Raw genomic sequence first — 19148 nt, forward strand, 5'->3', positions numbered from 1 at the left:
TGTTCCTAAGTGTCTCTCGTTAGGCTCCCTCCTGTTCACCCCACCCCCTGCCCACCACCCTCTGGCCTGCTCTCTTCTCCTGCCTCCTCCTGGCCCCTTGCTTTCTGCCTCCTCCTTCTCAGGCTGCCCTCCCCGTGCTTGCCCACGGAGGCTTTCTGAGTCCCAGACACGGCCCATAATCCCTCCTGAGCACCTGTTAGTGGCAAGAGGTGGTCAGCGGTCAGAGTGGTCAGGGCCACTGGCTGTGTCCCACACCAGCCCTGGCCCCGAGCGCAGGAGGGGATGGCTTGCAGCATCTGCCAACAGCCCACTCTGCACATTCGTGGAACGAATGTTTATCCTTCGCCTTCTCTGAGCCAAAGGCTGTTCCCTGCATGTGCCAGCCAGCTCATTAATCCCACCTATGAGGAAGGTGTCATCGCTCCATTTTGCAACAAAAAACTAAAGCCCAGACGATACTGAAGAAGAAAAGATTCGAGTGGACATCGTGGAGAACCAAGTAATGGATTTCCGCATGCAGCTGATCCGGCTGTGCTACAGCCCTGACCTTGAAAAAATGAAGCCTCAGTACTTGGAACAGCTACCTGGACAATTGAAACAGTTCTCCTTGTTCCTGGGGAAATTCTCATGGTTTGCAGGAGAAAAGCTCACCTTTGTGGATTTCCTCACCTATGATGTCTTGGATCAGAACCGTATGTTTGAGCCCAAGTGCCTGGATGAATTTCCAAATCTGAAGGCTTTCATGTGCCGTTTTGAGACTTTGGAGAAGATAGCTAACTACATGCAGTCTGACCGCTTCCTGAAGATGCCCATCAATAACAAGATGGCCCAGTGGGGCAACAAGAGAATATGCTGAGCTGGAGATGGATTTGCACTGCTTGTTTTATTCCATCCTGTCCCTAGGGAGCATGTACCCTCGCTTCTCCGCTCTTTTCAATAAATAGCATTTAGGCTAAAACAAACAAACAAACAAACAAACAAACAAAAAAAACTAAAGCCCAGAGAAGTTCACTGGCTGGCCAAGGCCACGTGGCTGATAAGCCTCAGTTCTGATACCACAGTCTCTGTGGCCGAAGGTGCTGTCCACATCCCCCACGGGCCGCACATGGGCCTGGCGGGCACAGCCTTTCTCCTTATCTGCAAAGGAAATGAGCGAGGGGTGGCGTGGTAGCTGTGGCAGGACTGGGACACGAAGAAGGGAGCTCAGAGCAGGTGGCAGGAGCAAAACTCCATCTCGGCCAGCTGCGAGGCCCGGAGGCACGAGGGCCAGGGGTGGAGTGTGAGCTGGGGGTGGTGTGGGGTGAGCCCGGCAGCTGTGGAGAGCCATGTGCCCTACTACAGTGAGGGAGAGGGGTTGGGGTCCAGATGCAAAGGGGCACCCAGAGGAGATCAGGAGCGGGGTGAGCCTGGGGAACTAGAGAGACCTACGGAGGGCACTACCCGGTGGCTGGTGTGGCACATTGAGAGGACAATAGAGGGACAAAGTGAGGAGCTAGGGAGCCCTGCCTCCATCCTCTGCCACCCCTGTCGTCCGTGAAGCACCCCCTGCCCCCCTGCCATGGTTGGTGGCACTCCGCTGCTCCTTGCGCAGACAGTGCAGGCTTGCCCCTCAGGCAGCCTTCCCAGCCCCTCTCCGCAGGCACTGTCCCGGGGCACCCGGCCTCTCTGGGCACCGGCCTATCCCCAGAGCAGGGGCTGAGGCCAAGTCATCCTGCATCCCCAGGTCCTGGCCTGATGATCCCTGTTTGCCTAGAGATGAGGAGCAGAGGGGAGCTCAGGTTTCTGATACTCATGGTACACCAAGTCTCCTTGACCTCTGGGAGCCTCTGCCCTCTCTGGGCCTCAGTTTCCTTGTGGGTATGGGGAAGGCTGGATGGCCGCTGAGGGCCCTGTCCACAAACTCCAAGGCCTGTGCTGTGACTGAGACAGAGGGGGACACAGAGGAAGACCAGAGGCAGAATCCCCGCTCTGACTGTCAAGCTCTTTGCTTTTTATAGTAATTACCATTTAGTCCTCAGGCGTCGGGCCGTTGTCAACACTGGGGTTTCAGAATCGAAGGACATCCCAGTCCTTGGCTCTCCTTCAGCTTGTGTTCTCATCCTTGCCCCCCACCCCTGTCGCTTCGTCTCAGCACCACTCTGTGTGGCCCATTACCCAGGGAGGCCAGGAAAACACTCAGTCCCTGTGGGCGATGGCAGAAAAGCCTTGGAGTACCCGGGACCAACATGAAGAATCATTGCCCCGTTTCCTCCGTGTGACTTCCCAGAATGCTCCCAACTGCTTTGTGTTTGCAGGATGGAGCTTTGCCCTGCCAGTTCATTTCTTCTGGGGCCGTGTTATCGGACCCCTGCTCTGTCCCAGGCCCAGGGCTGTGTGGCCATGACCCTGGGGGCTCGGCAGGCCAGGGGTGCTCTGGCCTTCTGTGGAGGCTGGAGGCCTGGAAGCCCTGTGCCCCACTGGCCACCCTGGGCCCCATCTCATCCCAGCCCAGGCTCTCTGGACAAGAGCGGTCTCTGGAACGTGTAACTTGCCGGGCTTGGGAGTTGAGTGGAGGGGCAGTGAGGCCCCAGCCGGAGGCCTCATCCTGGAGGACGGTGCTGCCTGCTCCAGGTGCTGAGGGCTGGTGAGTGGGCAGAGCTGCCCGGGGTCTCGTGCAGCCAGACAAGGACCACAGCAGGAGCAAACTGCGGGCACCTTATGGGGAGGTAGGGCTCAGGCAGGGGTGAGGGTGAGCTTGGGGACCAAGCCAAGCAGTCCTCAGTTGCTGGTGTGGCCTTTCCATACCTACCGCGCCCGAGGCAGCTTTGCCCTGCTCTTCTATGCCCCCGGGCCCAGGCCTCACTTCTGCTTCTCCCATGCCTGCTGTCCCAGTGGGGGCTGTTGGCCAGGACCCCAGTTCCTCCTGGCGTGGGTATCTGCTCAGGCTGCCCGAGTGTCCTTGGGGTGTGACAGTTGGGTCCCCTGGGAGAGAAGGGTCTAAGAGAGAGGAAGGGGGAAACCTGTGTCTTTCTCTTCCTGAGGCTTGGAAGGCACGCCACCATTGCACGACATCGAATCCGGTACACGGGACAGCAGGAGGACCAGCCAGGGTGTGGACACCTGCAGACCAGAACCCTGGAGAAGCGTGTGGAGTCTGGCTGCCATCAGCAGTGACAATCTTTGTCCTGATAGCTGAGGGCAGAGCTGTAACATTCACTCACAGGGGCTCCCCGGGCCCCGGGGGGCTCAGGGCTTCTGGTGGGGGTTTGGTCCCTGTGGTAGATTGGAAAGCTGGCCAGGTGGGTGGCCTGGAGCTGCTCAAGGACAAAGAGGACCCTCGTCAGGGGAACTCAAGACCCTTGTCCCCCACATCGGCTCCTTCCTCCGGCTTCCTCACCCAGCACTCAGCGGCGCTTCCTCTCTGCTTTGTACAACTGCGTCTGTTTTCCCCAGTCACACCTTTTTAAAGATGGACTCTGGGTCATTCTGAGAGGTAGTGAGTGCCCCGGTCCCCGATGTGTGTGGGCACCCTGGACAGAACTGTCATGGAGGCGAGATTCTGAGAGGCCTCCCCTCTGCCCCGCGTTCTAAGACTCTCCACTTTCTTTGTAACTTGTCTGTAGGGGCCGGGCCCTTGCTCCTTGTCACAGACCCACCAGCCCCCAGCAGGAGGCCTCTGCTGAACCCATAAGATCCCCTGAATGGGGCTCTGGTCTGAGGAAACTGTCCTCTTACAACCCCCTCCTCCCACCCCCCGCAACCTCCCACCTGTGGGGTCTAAGTGCCCGGAATCCTGGCTTCCCGCCCATGCTGCCCACAGACCACTTGGGAGCCTTCCCCGGATCATCAGGACCATTAGAGGCCTCCTAATGCCATCTGACCTCAGGCCTGTGATGGGTCCTGCGCCGGCTGCCCATGCATTATTAACACACGGAGAGCGGGAGAGAAGCACTGGGATGTGTTCCGCCCTGGGGTCCCCCATGCATTCGTTTGCAGCATTGGGAGTATCCCTCTGTGGCTCAGTGATGCCCCCCTCCCGGATCTGTGCGGGGAGTTAGTGCTGACAGGGGGCGGGGTGGGGGCTGGCTCGCCAGGTCCTGGGCACCCACAACGGCGGGCAGCTGGCAGCCCTGACACCAGGGACACCGGACTGGGGCAGGCCTGGCACATTCAGCCCGGGGAGGGGAGAGGGTTGAAGGGTCGGCTCATTTATGTGTCACCTCTGCTGAGAAGGGGGCCAAGGCTTGAGGAGGGAAGCAGCCTGTTCAAGGTCACAGCGAGGTGGGGCACAGGCTTGGGCTCCTATACTCCCCACCCTGCTCCCCACTGAGTCTCCCTAAGGCCTCTTCTGAAGCTTTAGACAGGCTCCCCACCCGCAAGTGGACAGAGGGGAATTCTGGGCAGAAGAGGGCCTTCCTAGTCTCCTAAGGGGCCCCGTGAGAAAGTAAGATGAAAGCCCCTGACGCTGTAGTTGCATGGTCTAATGTTAAAAATGCTTAGCTCTGATTGGCTGTAGGACCTTGGCCCAGTCACTTTTCCTCTCTTGGCCTTAGTGTCCTCATCTGGAAAACAGGTGCACAAATCTCTGCCTGTCTGCTTCACTGCCTCCCTCCCCAGGCTAGTGAGGTTCAAGAGAGGTAGTGGATGAGAGAGGGAGACCGAAAGTTGATGGAACATAAAATTACATGTGAAATGCAAGAACACATCTTCTCTTTCTTCATCTCTAGAATGTTGCACCTTTCAATGCAGAATCAAATATTGGGCTGGCTGATGTCGATTAGATTTGAAATCATGAAAGGAATGGGACAGTAGGTGTAATACCCCAATGACCATATCATTCAGGAGACCCTGGTGTCAAGCCCAGCTCTGCTACTTATGAGCTAATGGCCTCGGTTAGGACCCTTCTCCCCTCTCTTCTTCTCACTTTCTCCTTCTGTAATATGGGTAAGGAGTTTGGAGAGAAGTGATTAGAACTCCTTGGAGAATATTCCAGCTCCAAAGTCAATGGCAGCTCATTCAGACTAAAGGGTAAATGATTGATTTCAAGTCCTTTTCTAACAGCAAGTTTGGGCAGAGGATTAAGAGTCCTGGGAAGCACTTGATACATGGAGATAGAAAAGGGCCGATGAGGGTAATAAGAATGAGTTTTGTCAGCTGCCTTTTCTTCCCAAAGGGCCAGTGCTCACTCGGTTTCTTCCCCATTTTACAGATGAGTAAGCTGATGTACAGAGAATGGAGTGAGTTGTCTCAGGTCACAGAGCCAGAATCCTGGTGGATTTTCTGCCAAGTGCATCCCCTCTGGGATCTCATTTCATTCCCACAGCCTCCTGAGAGGTGGCTATGGGTTAGGGTCTCCATTTTACAGAGGGAAACACTGAGGCTTGGGCAAGTGAGCAGGAGCCCCGAGGGTGATGGGACGAGTGGCCTGGTTTCTGCTTGCCCCCGGATGGCTGAGTGGGGGCCATGTGGCTGAGGCCACCTGGGTAACCCCGGTCAGCGTGGAGGGCTGGGACGGACTGGCTCTGCAGCCACATGGAGACAGGTGAGGTACAGGAACGGCAGCTGCCCTCTATGCAAACGAGGCTCAGCTCCGAGCAAACCCATGGTTGTGAAACCCCCTCCTTCCCTTCCCTGTGCCCCCAGCCTGTGCTTGGGGACACCTTCCCCACTGCAGCTGCCCTCACTCCAGCTGTGGGTCCCAGGCTAGACCAGTTCACGAGAGCCATGCCCATGCCCTGGGGGAGTTTCCCCGAGTCCATCTGGAGGCAGCCACCGCCCAAGCAAAGGTCAGCTGAAAGCACCAGCCCTGCAGTCAGAGGCTGACAGAGCATCCCCAGTGTCAGGCCTACTGTCACTTCAGGGCCCATCTGACTAGTGTCGGTGGCACCTTGGGTCAGAGGGCTCCTCGCCCTATGACGAGGACAAGTATGGCCTCCTCCATCCCCAGTGCCTGAACACTTCCCCCTCGGCCCTGCCTCTGTGCCTTTGCACCTGCTGTTCCTTTTGGACTACCCTTCAAACCTGGTCCTCTCCACCTGTTTGGACACCTTGGCAGAGCCAGTCCCACATCCCTGCCCTGTACCAAGTGCCCCGGCTCCTGGTGCTTCCTGCCAGTCCTGTGCTGCTCAGACCCCTGCAGAGTGTCTGGCTCTCTGGCGGGCTGGGTACTGCCCAGGCTGAGTCTGATGGGTGTGTGCCTGGCCCTGGATTTGGGTGTTTTATGCACACACTCTCACTGAAACCTCACAACCTAGAGGGCAGGCATGATTCTCGTTGCTGCCTTACAGATGAAGAAGGGTGTTCAGAGAGGTCAAGTCATTTGACTGAGGTAACACAGCCAGCCAAGGGGGAGAGGTGGATAAGGAGCTGGGAATCTGTCTGCAAAGCCTGTAATTATACCTAAGATTGCCCCTTCTTCAGCCTTTTATTCCCAGGGCCAACAGAGCACAGTGACTGAGGACCAGTAAGAGTCCGATTAATGTTTGGGTAATGAGACTGGATGCTCCCCCGGGTGTGTGCCACCAGGAATGTCCAATGTGTGTCCTGCAGCTCTGGGCCCTACCTGGCTTCACTTCCTGCATGCTCCCCCAGGCACAGGAGAGGGCCTCCCAGGAAGTTCCCCCCTGGCAGTATTATGGGCTTGGGATGGTTTTAATCATCTTATAGAGAGGCCACTGGAAACTGAGGCCCAGGGAGGTCTCATCAGTGTCCCGGTGGAGCCAGCCTTCAGCCCAGGGCTCTGGGCTCTGTGTCATGCTCCTTCCCTGGGCTGGCAGGAGGAAGCCTTCCTTACCAAAGCCAACAGGCTGCCTCTGGCCCGAGGTGACGAGTGGCGCAGATGGTCAGCTGGTCCCCCACCCCCAGTCTCTGAGAAGAGAGGAAATACCAGACTGTGGGGGATTCCTCCAGCGGCGCCGCGCCCCTGGGCCACTTCCTCTGGACACTCTCGTTTTCTTTGTCACTTGTTTTAGTTTCTGCTTTTCTTCCCTCGTTCCTTTTTTTCAAGGTCACTTTCATTTCCGCCTCTCAGTGTCTCCCCCACACCACCCCCACCCATCTTTTCCATGCCCCCATTTCCCTCCTACAACCTTGGGATCCCCAGCGACCTGGCCTGCCTAAGCCTCAGGCTCCCAGCTGGGGTGGGGGTCGGGGATGGGGAGAGGCCACCCCCCCCACCCCACTCCCTGCCCCTTCCCCCACAGCGGGAGAGGGAAGGTGCTTCTCACATCCCCCTGAGGAGGCCAGGCAGAGGTTACCCATCCCCAGGCTCTCAGCGTAGTGTCTCTGGGCCTTGGGCTCCTCATCTGTGAAATGAGAGTAAGAATACTGACCTCAGAGGATGTGAGGGGAAAATGAGATGACACATGTAAGGCTCAAATAACTAGTATTTAGGAAAATTCAATAAATACCAGTTCAGTGTCGCCAGGAAATGCCTCTGAGTACAGTCTCCTCCATCTGTGGTCATCCTCACCCCCCCGCCCCAGTCCGTCTTCACTGGGACCCATGTCTGGCCAGAGGCATCCCGGCCTGCGCGGGAGAGGTCTGAGAGAGGAAGAAAGCGTGACCGCTCGCACCCTCTAAGTTGGTATGGCTCTCCAGCCAGAGCGGGAATCCCCACCCCCAGGCCCAGCAACCCGGCCTCCCTCCCGCCCTGCAGACAGCCAGCGGCGAGAAGCTCGGGACTTCCCAGGGCAGCCCCTCCGCTGTCTGAACATTCTGCTTGCTGGCAGCTTCTTCCTTCTGGCTGGCTAAGACCTGCCTGCCTGCCACCCTCCTCCTTTGGCCATCTGCGGAGAGACCACGCTCTTCTCCCCTCCTTGTTCCAGATGTTGCCACCGGCCCCCAGGTCCCTACAGATTTGCCTGCCTCCCTCACCCCTGTCTGAGACGCAGTACACCACAGTGGTTCAGACCTTGGACTCTAGAGCCCAGTTCCCCTGCTTTACCTCCAAATGTCTCACTGTGCCCTCTGTACCCCGAAGAGGAAACTGTGGGACTCCGACAGGCAGGTGCATAATGGGCCAGTGATGAACGCTATTCCTGTTCAGGACCAAAGAGCCACGAGTCTTTTTAATTAAAATTTTAAATCTAAATGAATCATGATTAAAATAAATCGTTATTATGGATTTGAAATTTTATTTAAAAATAAATTAAAATGTTAATTAAAACAATTTTTATAAGCGACATATAACCTTGTATGAGTTTCAGGTGTACAACGTCATGATTCAGTGTTTCTATATATAGTGAAATGATCACGGCGGTAAGTCTAGTTAACATCTGTCACTGCCCATAGTTCAAAAAGATTTTTGTGTGCGTGATGAGAACTTTTAAGATCTCATCTCTCAGTGGCTTTCAAATATACAATATGGTGTTATTAACTATAGTCACCGGGCTGTACATTTATAACCCCAGGACGGACTTATTTATTCATGTGTTTATTTTAGGACTTCTTTATTTTTTCACTGGAAGTTTGTACCTTTTGACTCCTTTCAGCCACTCTGCCCACTGCCCACCCCACCGCCATTCTTAGCAGCCACTCAAAGGATGTCATTTCTAGCCCCCTTCCAAGCCCCGTAGTCTGCTGGCCTCCTCTTAGCTGTCTCCCTACTCTAACTTAGAGGAGGAGCCTGGACCCTTGGGGGCAGCCCCAGGTCAAGAAAGAGCCTGGTTTTGAAATAACACTTGTGCTCCCATCCCAGCTTCCCCCACCCCCCTCCCTGGGACCTGATTTCCCCAGATAACATCGCGGGGCCTACAAAAATGTTGGAGACGTGAAAAAAAAAAAAAAGTTTGCGGTCCAAAACATGATAACGGCTGATCAGAATGAATGTTTAGTTAATATATTCAAACATGATTAATTGTTTGCTTTCGTACTTATAAAAACGGCCCTCTCTTTGGAGGGCTGCGGTGCCGCGCCTTGCCAAGGTTTCTGATTAGAGACGATGATTTTGCTGAGAAGGCAGAGCTGATCGTTAATCTTATGAGTTACTCACTGCAAATAATTTCAAAAGCAAAATTATTTTAAAAATTCAGGGTTTGTTTGTTTTTTTTAGCCAAAGAAAACATTCAGAGCAACATGTGTTTTATATAATATGGGCGAGGCCTCCACAAGCAACAGCACCTGCATCTTAAAATGGCCCTGGGACAGGTTTGCTGTGTCTCTCAGTCCCTCACTCCTCACGGGCAACATGGGGACAATAGGCCTGTTTCTGGGGGTTGCTGATCTCTGCTAGTGTCTTTTGAGGACTGGTGACCCTGGCTTCTTATGCAGTTTCCATACAGACGCTGGCTTATTAGCTTTATTTATGGGTCCTATGGTTCTTTGGTCAAGGCCACTACCCATCCTGTTTGGAAGGAAACAGTACCATCAGCAACAGATAATAGTTTGGGCTCTGGGGGCTTCTGGAAGATTCTCAGTGACCCCTATTGCTGCTGGGTCAGACAGCCCCACAAGAACCCTGCAAGGTCAGCAACCCTCCCCAGCTGTAGCAGAATTCATCAGGAAGCCATGTCTCTGCTCTCTTGCCTCTCAATAGCTTTTCCTTGTAAGGAACCATCATCCCTTTGTTCTGTAACTGGGAGAGGTTGGTGGCAGAGGCGGGGAGATATGGACTGGATAGGTGGGGCCAGTTTTGAGGCCCAGCTGCATTTCTGCCCCTCTTGAAGCGTTCTTCGTCCAGGGATGTTATTCATAGCCTGGAGATGCCTTTATATGGGCCCATCCTGCCTAGGGCTGGCTATTTCCTACAAAGGGTGGAAAACACTGAGTCCTGGGTTTTGTTTCTGTCTCTGTCATCCACTTGCTGTGGGACTTTGGACAAGTCATTTGATCGCTCTGAACCTCAGTTTCTTCCTCTGTGAATTAAGGGCAACAAGTAGCTGGCCCACCCTTTCCGTGGGTTGATGTGGGATTGTCAGTGGGAAAGGCCTGGAGACTGTCATTTTGAGGCTACAGGCGGGAGATGACCATCCTCTTCTTTGTCCCAGCCTGAGGGTCCCCCTGGAGTTCTTCACTAGCTTCTGCTGGCTTCAGCCCGACTCCTGCCCCAGCCCTGCCCAGGCCTGGGGGCCACACTGTCCTAACTGAGATGGGGCGGGTACCCTCAGACAAGACCCAACGGGTGACCTCAGTGCAGACCAATGACTCACCAATCCAGCACCACCCCCTTGTCCCTGCAGCAGCTGTGTCTTTAGAAGTAGAATAAAACAAAATCAAGGGGCACCTGGGTGGCTCAGTGGGTTAAAGCCTCTGCCTTCGGCTCAGGTCATGATCCCAGAGTCCTGGGATCGAGCCCCGCATTGGGCTCTCTGCTCCGCGGGGAGCCTGCTTCCTCCTCTCTCTCTCTGCCTGCCTCTCTGCCTAGTGGTGATTTCTCTCTGTCAAATAAATAAAATATTTTTTAAAAAATAAATAAATAAATAAAACAAAATCAAATAATCACCAGGGATTATATATATATATATATATATATATGTATCTCAGATCCGATAAAAATAGTCATTTCTGCTTTTCCCTTGTCACCCATTGGTCATACCCATAATCAAAGACAGGGATTTGTTAAACTGGAGAAGGACTTTGGAGTGATCCCTTGTCACCCAGCCTTTGTGGCCAGTGTCGATTTGCTGACTGAAACCAGAGATGTTGAGTGACTTGCCTGGGATTGCTGGGGCCGGAGTTCTGACCTCCAGTTCTTTACAGGGCACCAGACGCACCTTAGCTGCACAACTCACTGCCTAGACTCCGCCCCCCTTCACAATTACCGGCTCTCAGACCCTGCTGTCAGCTCAGCGCTGGATGCCTCTGGTCTTCATTATCTGTCTCAAAGGATCAAGTAGCGCAGGTGTGGCCAGACGTTTTTCAAGAAGCTCCCGGGTGTGTGATCTGAGCCAAGTCTTTTTGCTGGTCCTCAGTTTTCCCATCTGTGGAATGGAGTTCTTTCATAAACATTTCTACTCACTCATTTCTACTCACAAAGTCCATCCAACCCTGGCATAGTGGTAGGCGTTACATGTGACAGCGGTCTCCTCTCGAGGGTACCTGGCTTCACCAGCTGCTCTCGGAGGCGGTTCATGGGCGTCACTGTGGCGGGAATGAGCACACAGACTTATCTTAAAGCTGCATTTGCAGAGTATGCACACTTTTTACCTAAATTTTATGCTTGGGTTAGAGACTGACTGTCCCCCCAGATGTGTACATTGGAACTTAACAAATGTGATGGTGTTGGGAGGTAGGGCCTTTGGGAGACAATGAGGTGGTGAGGGTAAAGTCCTCGGGAATGAGATCGGCGCCCCTGGAAAAGACCCAGAGAGGTCCCTGTCCCTCCCACCATGTGAGAATGGAGCAAGAAGATGGCCGTCTCTGAACGAGGAAGCAGGTCGTCACCAGACACTGAAACCATGGATGCCTTGACCTTGGGCTTTCTAGCCTCCAGAACTGTGATAAATAACTTTTGGTGGTTTATAAGCCCCCTTGTCTATGGATTTCTGTTAGAGCCGTCTGAATGGTTTGCTTCTTTGGAAGGTGACATGAATGGCGATAGAAGGGAACACACCTGGATGCCACCCACCCCTGCCAACTTATGGAAGTTGGCATGTCGAGGCAGCCCCAAGGCTGCTGTGATCCCCGGAGACACCAAAGGCTGCGTTCTCTGGGTGCATAGGCAGATGCTGGTGTTCGAAGGCGGTGGGGAAAGCTGCTTGCTCTCTGTTTCTAGAGCCAAGCCCCTCGTAGCTCTGGGAGGGGTCGGGGTCCTCTGTGGTCATTCACTCTCGTGCGTGTGTGACTTAATCAGATTGCTGTCCAGCCTTGGCCAGGAGAAACCTTGAGGAGCACTTTTCCCCTTGTCCGAAAGTTGTGCTGTTTTGGTTTCCATGGCTGAACTAAATTGATACCTCTCTCTTCCCAATTTGTAGTAAAGAACAAAATTATTACTTAGGATTGATCTCATTTTCACGCTTTTCTCCCATTGGCTTTTCTTCAGCTCCTGGCACCTGGCACGGGTTGACTGCTGCTGAGGGCTCACAGACAATAAAGTGAGATGTGCGAGCATCTTTTTGGGGGGGGGTGGATATACCTGGGTGTGGGTGATGATTTTTATGGTGTGGGCACACTGTCTGCTGGTAAGATTGCTCCCAGTTCACAGGATGGAGCTGGAAGTGTTTGATGGAGTCAACTCCCTCCCCCAAGTTCCCTGGCTTCCAGCTGGGCCAGTGGGATGAGGATGGAGACGATGGTGGAGAGAAGAGGGGCCTGGGAAGGGCTGGGATCCCCCAGACTCGAGATTCATCTCTGACAGGTCCCCCACCCCACCCAAGGCAATGGAGTCCTGTTGACTCGAGATCTGTCAGGTGTGTCCCCTTCCTCTGCTAACCACTGCTTACCACTCTCTCTTACCTGGATCCTGTAGCTGCTTCTAACTGCCACCCCCGCCCCCCTCCAGGCTCCTCCCCATAGCGTACCAGGGGGTCTTTTAAAAACACAAATCAGGTCACATCAGCCTTTGCATAAAATCCTTTATTAGCTGCCTGTGGTCTCCAATGTTAATTGCCACATTCCTTTAGAGTTACTTGCAGGGATCCTCAGGATCTCGTTCTGCTCTTTCTCCTCTCCCTTTGCCCTCTGTGCTAGAACCTTCTGGACTGTGGCGCAATCCTGTGCCTCTGGGCCTTTGCAAACGTGCTTCCCTCTTCCTAGAAAGCTCTGGGGTTAACCTCCCTCCCCATAAGTGGCAAACATATGTATGCATGTGTGTACAAACACACACACACACACACACACACACACACACACACACAGACTAATTCCTACTCAATACATGGGTTGCAGTTTAGATGCCACTTCTGGGAGGCCTTCCTTGACTGCCCCCTCCACACCCAAGGCCATCTGTCCAATGTGTTTCTGCACCTGTGGACTCACCCCCCCAACCAGGACTTGTCACTCTGCCGTTGTCTTTTTGCTGGTCTCTCTCCCCTACTGCACTGTGAGTACTGCGGAATAGTGGCCATCCTGTTGTATCCCAGCAACTATATACAATGCGTTTGCAATAATAACTGTTGAAAGTGAAAGGAAGGGGGAAGGAAAAAGGAGAGAAGGGAGGGAGGGGAAAAGAGCAGGCCAAATTTATTTTGCCAGTCTCCTGATTCTGTGAGGGCTAGCCCCAGCATCTAAGGGAAATCCATGTCAATTCCACAAATATTCCACAAGCGCCAGCTACCTCCCAGGCCAGTCAGAAGCACGTGGTGCGACAAGGGCTCTGCTCTGGAGGGAGGTGAGACAAGTCTGGAGCTGGGGCAAAGCGGACTGTGTCCCCACTACAAAGGAGATGCTCACGGAGATCCCTGGGAGCTTGCAGCAGCGAGGACTAGACCCAGCTGCACCAGAGCGGGGCGGGAGAGGGGGATGGGGATGGTAGGGGTTGCTGGGGCTGTGTTCACTGCTGGCTTCAGAGGTGATGGCATTTCTTCATTGATGGGAGTGCAGTTCAAGTGTCTCTCCCTTTGGAAAACTTCCACACCCCCTCCTCCTGGTGGAGTCAATCACACCCCCACACCATACTGCCCAGTGCGTCACCTGTTAGGAATATACATGTGTGCACCACGACACAGCACAGTGTGAGGCTAGAACACAGACTTGCAGCCACTGCCTGGGTTCCAGTCCCAGCTCTGCGCCTGGGAGCAGTGTGATTGCAGTCCTGGGCGAGTTACGCAAGCTCTCTGTGCCTCGGTTTCCTCTTCCGCCTAGTGGAGATGATTGTAGAACATCCTTCATAGTGTCGCTGCCAGTGTTAAATGAATCGATATAGATAAAACCTCAGACCTGTGTCTGGCACAGGATATGAGTTATGTAAACATTTGCTATTAGCACTATTAATGAATTTAATATTCATTAATATTTATATTTCTATCTATATTTCTATATATTTCTTCTAGCTTCTGAGCTTTTTAAATTATAATAACATGAAGCATGAAAGCCACTTTTTAAAAATTTTATTTATTTATTTGCAAGAAAGAGAGCGCAAGAGCTGGGGAGAGGGCAGGGAGAGGGAGAAGCAGGCTCCCCACTGAACAGGGAGCCCGACAACACGGGGCTCGATCCCAGGACCCTGAGATCATGACCTGAGCCAAAGGCAGATGCTTAACCAATGGAGCCCCTGCCAGGTGCCCCTGAAATCCACTCTTAACGAAGTTGTACGCGGACCATGTGATATCTGTTAACTACAGGTGTGATGGGCAGCAGAGCTCTAGAACTTTGCCATCTCATGTAACTGAAACTTTATACCCGTTGAACAGCACCCCTCCCCCATTCTCGTTTCCCCCAGCCCCTGGCAACCAGATCCTACTCTCTGATTCTGTGACCTTGACTCTTTTCCTATCTTATGTAAGTGGAATCAAACAAGATTTGTCCTTCTGTGACGGGCTTCTTTCCCTTGGCATATTGTCTTCCGGGTTCATCCACCTTGCTGCGTATTACAGGATTTCTTCTTTTTAAGGCTGCATTATATCCCCTTGTGTGTATCCGGCACATTTTCTTTTTCCATGTGTCCGTTAGTGGACTCCTAGGTTGTAGGCCCATCTTGGCGATTGTAAATAATGCTGCAGGAATATGGGAAGGCAGCTAGCTCTTCAGGATTCTAATTTCTTTCTTTCTTTCTTTTTTATTTTGAGAAATACCCTGTTGTGAAATTGTTGGATCATGTGGTAATTCTATCTTTAATTTTCTGATGAACAGCCATACACTTTTCCGTGTTGGTTGCACTATTTTCCGTTCCCACCAACAGTGATCCAGGATTCTGAGTTCTCCACTTAGGAGCTTTTTGATAATCAGAGCCTGGCTCTGGTTCTGCCCGTTCCACCTGTAGCTCCCTCAAGCCCTTACATAGGAATGGTACATACTAGGCTTTGAAGAGGTGGAATCGTGGTGCGGGCTCCTTAGTGCTCGAGGTGGGCAAGCGAGGATCCGATAAGCATGTCTCTCTGGATGGACCCAAAGTGATTCCAAGCGTGTCTGAATGGAATCAACCTGTGAATGAACTGTTCCATGTGTGGGGTGTGCCAGTGGAGAAAACGGCGGTATTTTTCTCCCTTAGTCTCTTCAAGAGTTTTGCACGTGGGGCCTAGGAGCAGCCCCGGGGGCCTGCACGGAGGTGGTGTTGTGGGTACCTCTGGGTCAGTGTACTGAGCATGGGATTCCCTGGCTGCCCTGAGGATGTTTCAATATTTGTGACCCAGATGGAGGCCTGGGTGGATGTTGGAGGGTGGGCAGGGGAAGCGTAGGAAAGGCCAAGGGGGTTTGGGAGGGGCTCTTGGCTGAAACCAAAGCTGGGATCTGCTATCTCAGAAAGGCTGGGCCTCTGGAATGGCAGGTGTGGCCAGGCCCCAGCAACGCTCTAGTATGAGCCCTTGTGAGACCATCTTGGCTTCCATTCTTGGCCTGTGCAAACTTAAGGGCAAGAGACAGCCTACCCTGATGGAAGGGACTTGGGGCCTGGGAGCTCCATGCTCCTGGTTTCAGACCACAGCTCTGTTGCTTAACCAGGTGCAGGACTTAGGCCAGACACCGCGCCCCTTTGAGGGTCAGTTCCCCGGTGTGGACATGAACCGTCATCCCACCTGGTGTGCCACATGGTGGAGGGGAGGCTGAGGAAGGGCTCTGGCTGTCCCAGGACACCCAAGGCTTTCAGATGTGCCTGGGACTTCTTGATGGGCACAAAAACATTGGCCCCAAGTCTGTTGAGTGGGGGCAGGGCAGCCAATGACCACCTGTCGGTCAGGAATATCTGTTCTGGGGCTGTCTCCCTCCCACGTCATGGACACACACATTTGGAAGATGGAACAATTCAGGTGCAGGAAGGAAAGACAGTCGCCCAGGCTGCCTTTGCTTTTTTTAGAAGGGTGAGTTATTCACGTGAATGAAAGAATTACTGTTTGCTCACTTCTTACTTCCCACTTAGAAAAAGCCCAAATCCTTGCTGAATCTCACTGTTGTTCTGTACCCCAAAAGTTCCAACCTCTCTGCTTCTATACTTTGTTATTTTTCTGCCTTTAATGCTGGCCCCATACTGAGCAATGGAATGTGTTTGGCCAGATCCTCTCCATCCTTGGAAGCTCGAATGACATCCTCCTCCCCCACCCTCTCTTCCAGGATGTCCTCTGGGGTGTCTTTTGCACAGCTACGGTCCATGGCTGCTGCTCACGCCCTGAGCCCTCCACTCTGGCTCTTGGGCCCAGTCTCTTGTCTCAGTGGTGTGTTTCTCATCAACCCCTCCTGGCCATGGGCTCTTGCCCTCCTGACCTCTGGACAGGCCCTATGCCCATCAAGCTTCCTTTTAGCCTAGCCAAGGGTGAAGGTTAAAACACGTACCTCCACTCTAAGCTAGAATCTTCTGGAAACTTCTCTTCTTCCCTTTGCTCCCACTGCCTGGGGTTGCTTAAAGTCTGATGGCCTTCACTGCAGCATATGCCTCTGTGTGTGTGAGAGAGAGAGACAGAGACAGAGACGCAGGAGGGAGTGGAAAGAAGGGGAGGGACAAAGGGAGAGGACTCAGGCCAGGCCACACACACGGTGTTTCTGTTTCGAGGTGGGAGTGAAACAACCCTTACCCTCCATCAGCTAACATGCTGGGGCAAACCCTTTGCGGGATACTAAGCTGGCTAGCTGGGGCAGGCCAGCTGTTCAGAACACAGCAGAGTCCAATCTCTGTCACCTTCAAGAAGAGACACCAGTGTCCTTGAAGTTTCACAAACGATTACAACAACAACAGCAAGCATGTGGGGCATTGACCGCGCTAAGCCCTTTACATATGTTACTGTCATTTTCACAAGGACTGAGACAGATGCCATATTCGTCCCATCTTTCAGATGGGGAAGCCGAAGTTCACAAGGACTCTGTGCCTTAGCCAGCATAAGGGACAGACATACAGCCAGTCTGTCTGGCTCCCAAGCCCATGCTCCTCTCTGTTACCCACACACAGCCCACTGTGCCGGGAACCTGGACTCGGGGACGTAAGGTCCCAGCTTTCCCCCCAGCTGCCATGTGTGGGACATTCTGGGCTCCAGGCCTCAGTCCCTCCCTCTTGAAAATGGACCAAGTGCTGCCAAAGGGCCCTTCTAATTGTCCTGTGTGAAAAGCCTGTGGTTGAAGTCATGCAGAATTCTCTGAGGCTAAGATGCAGTCATGTTCATTCTGAGATTCCCAGATTCTGGGGAATTCTGCAGCCTGCGTTGGAACATGGGCTCCATGATGGCAAGTGCTTCTGTCCATGTGTGTTGTGCTCTGGGTCAGGGCCCTACACAGCCAGCACTCGGCATGTGGTAGGTACTCAGTTAATACCTGTTGACCGAATGACTGTCTTGCCCCAGAACCCTCTCCTCCACCCCCAGTCAGCAGCCGTACTCTAGCCAGAGCCCATGCCCTGAAATGTGGCCAGTCGCCTATTCAGTGGCAGACGAACCCTGGACAGACAGGCAGCACACTGTCCTCTCACCCTGCTTGGCTTCTAATCAACACGATGACTCTCGGCAAGACACCTGCTGTCTCTGCACCTCTTTTTTCCCCAAGAGCCCTAGATGAGGGAGCAGAGAAACACACCAAACTCGTCCCTGCTTCAAGTCCTTTGCATGTACCATTCCTTCTGCCTGAAATACTCTTCCCCCAAAATACTCTTTCCGCTGCCCCCTCGCTTTGTTCAGGCCTCCGCTGAAATGTCAGCCCCTTAGCATCTCACCTCCTTCAGGAAGCCTTCCCTCACCGCCTTCACTCAAACCTCTTCTCCCTTTCCCTCCCCCGAGTTGTTGATTTCTTTCCTTGTCTTCGTTACCATCGAGGATATTTATCTGTTGACGGTTGACTATCTCCCTAATAGAATTTAAGCCCCAAGAAGGCAGGGATTTTGTTTGATGCAGTGCCTAGAACAGTGCCTGACACATAAGAGATGCCAGTAGATATTTGTTGAAAGGGGAGAAAAGGCAAGGGCCAGGCTTCCTGGGGCTGGCCTGACCCAGAAACTTCTACCCAGGTTCTGGTCTCCCAGATGCTGAGCCACTTGGAACTGGTCTCTGCCTCTGTGCCGACCCAGCCTGAACTCCCTGAGGCCCAGACACTGTCCCAGACACACTCAGGACACCTCCCTCATGGAGAAGGAAGCCTAGAAGTAGGTGTCTTGCCCTTGTAAGGGGAGACAGGAAGGCCAAGATGTGGTGGGGGGCTAGTGTCTTATGTTGAAATAAGAGTCATTGTGGAGTAAACATACCCATTCTCCATGATGTGCTTCTCAAGGTCTGGTGTCTCTTGCTAATGCTCAGACAACGGGAGAAAGAGGGTCCTGTGTCTGAGAGGCGGGGAGAGGAGCTAGGCTATCGGATGTCTGACCCAGCTTGGCTTCCTAAAACTGCTTTGTTCGTGTCTCCCACTCCCTTGACACCTCCTGGTTCCACATAGGTCTTCACTGCCCCCAGGAGCTACAGCCCCTCAGCCTGAAGCTCGTGGCTCTCCATGACCCAGCCCTTCCTCTCTTCCAGGAGGCCCTCCTTGACCACAGCCACCCATGAGACGTCTCTCTCACTGAGAGCCCCTCAGCTCTCCGGGACTTGCCCACTTCAGGAGGGTGAGAAATGGATAGGTAGCAACTCTATACCTGGTAGGTACCTCCTGCCTATGGGAGGCCCTGACAAAGAATGGGAGAGCGCTAGGGTCGGGCAGTACCATCTGTCCATCCTGGCTCAATCGCATGAGGTCATGGATGTGGATATATCTTATAAACTATAAAAGCTTATTCTGCGTTAGCCCAGGTTCCTTTATCAGGTCTGGACTCTTACACCAGCATCCCCATGGGCCTTCCTCAGCTCGGCTAGCTTCCCCTACAGAGGTCTTCCTGAAATACAGATCTGGTCATTTCTCTTCCCCAGAAAGCCTTCCTTGCAGGTTCTGGCCCAGCGACCCTGTCCGCTGCCTCAGACCCTCCTTGTGCTCTCCCTCCTCCCGGCCAGTGCTCTAATCATTCCTTCTGCCTGGAACGTCCCCAGCCATGTGTGATTCCTCACTTACTTGTTCAGAAATGTCATCCTCTTAGAATTTCACCTCCTTAGAGAAGCCTTCCCAGACTACCTCCACCTAAACACCTCCTCTGGTCACTTTCCCTCCTCCCACCCAAGTTCCCCAGGTGCTTCTGTGGC

The 19148-nt window shown here is 53.3% G+C and overlaps 2 protein-coding genes across 2 annotated transcripts in view; both read left to right on the forward strand.

Moving 5' to 3' along the window:
- LOC123925730 (glutathione S-transferase Mu 3-like) overlaps nucleotides 1-958 on the forward strand; it is a 116438-nt gene extending 115480 nt beyond the window's left edge. Inside the window, exon 3 of the mRNA XM_045979212.1 lies at nucleotides 448-958. Coding sequence (XP_045835168.1) covers nucleotides 448-856 — 409 coding nt within the window. The 3' untranslated portion in view covers nucleotides 857-958. The remainder of the gene's footprint in view (nucleotides 1-447) is intronic.
- HIVEP3 (HIVEP zinc finger 3) overlaps nucleotides 1-19148 on the forward strand; it is a 462911-nt gene that overhangs the window by 272091 nt on the left and 171672 nt on the right. The window lies entirely within an intron of this gene.

Source organism: Meles meles, chromosome 1 (assembly GCF_922984935.1).
Source record: "Meles meles chromosome 1, mMelMel3.1 paternal haplotype, whole genome shotgun sequence".
NCBI classification, from domain to species: domain Eukaryota; kingdom Metazoa; phylum Chordata; class Mammalia; order Carnivora; family Mustelidae; genus Meles; species Meles meles.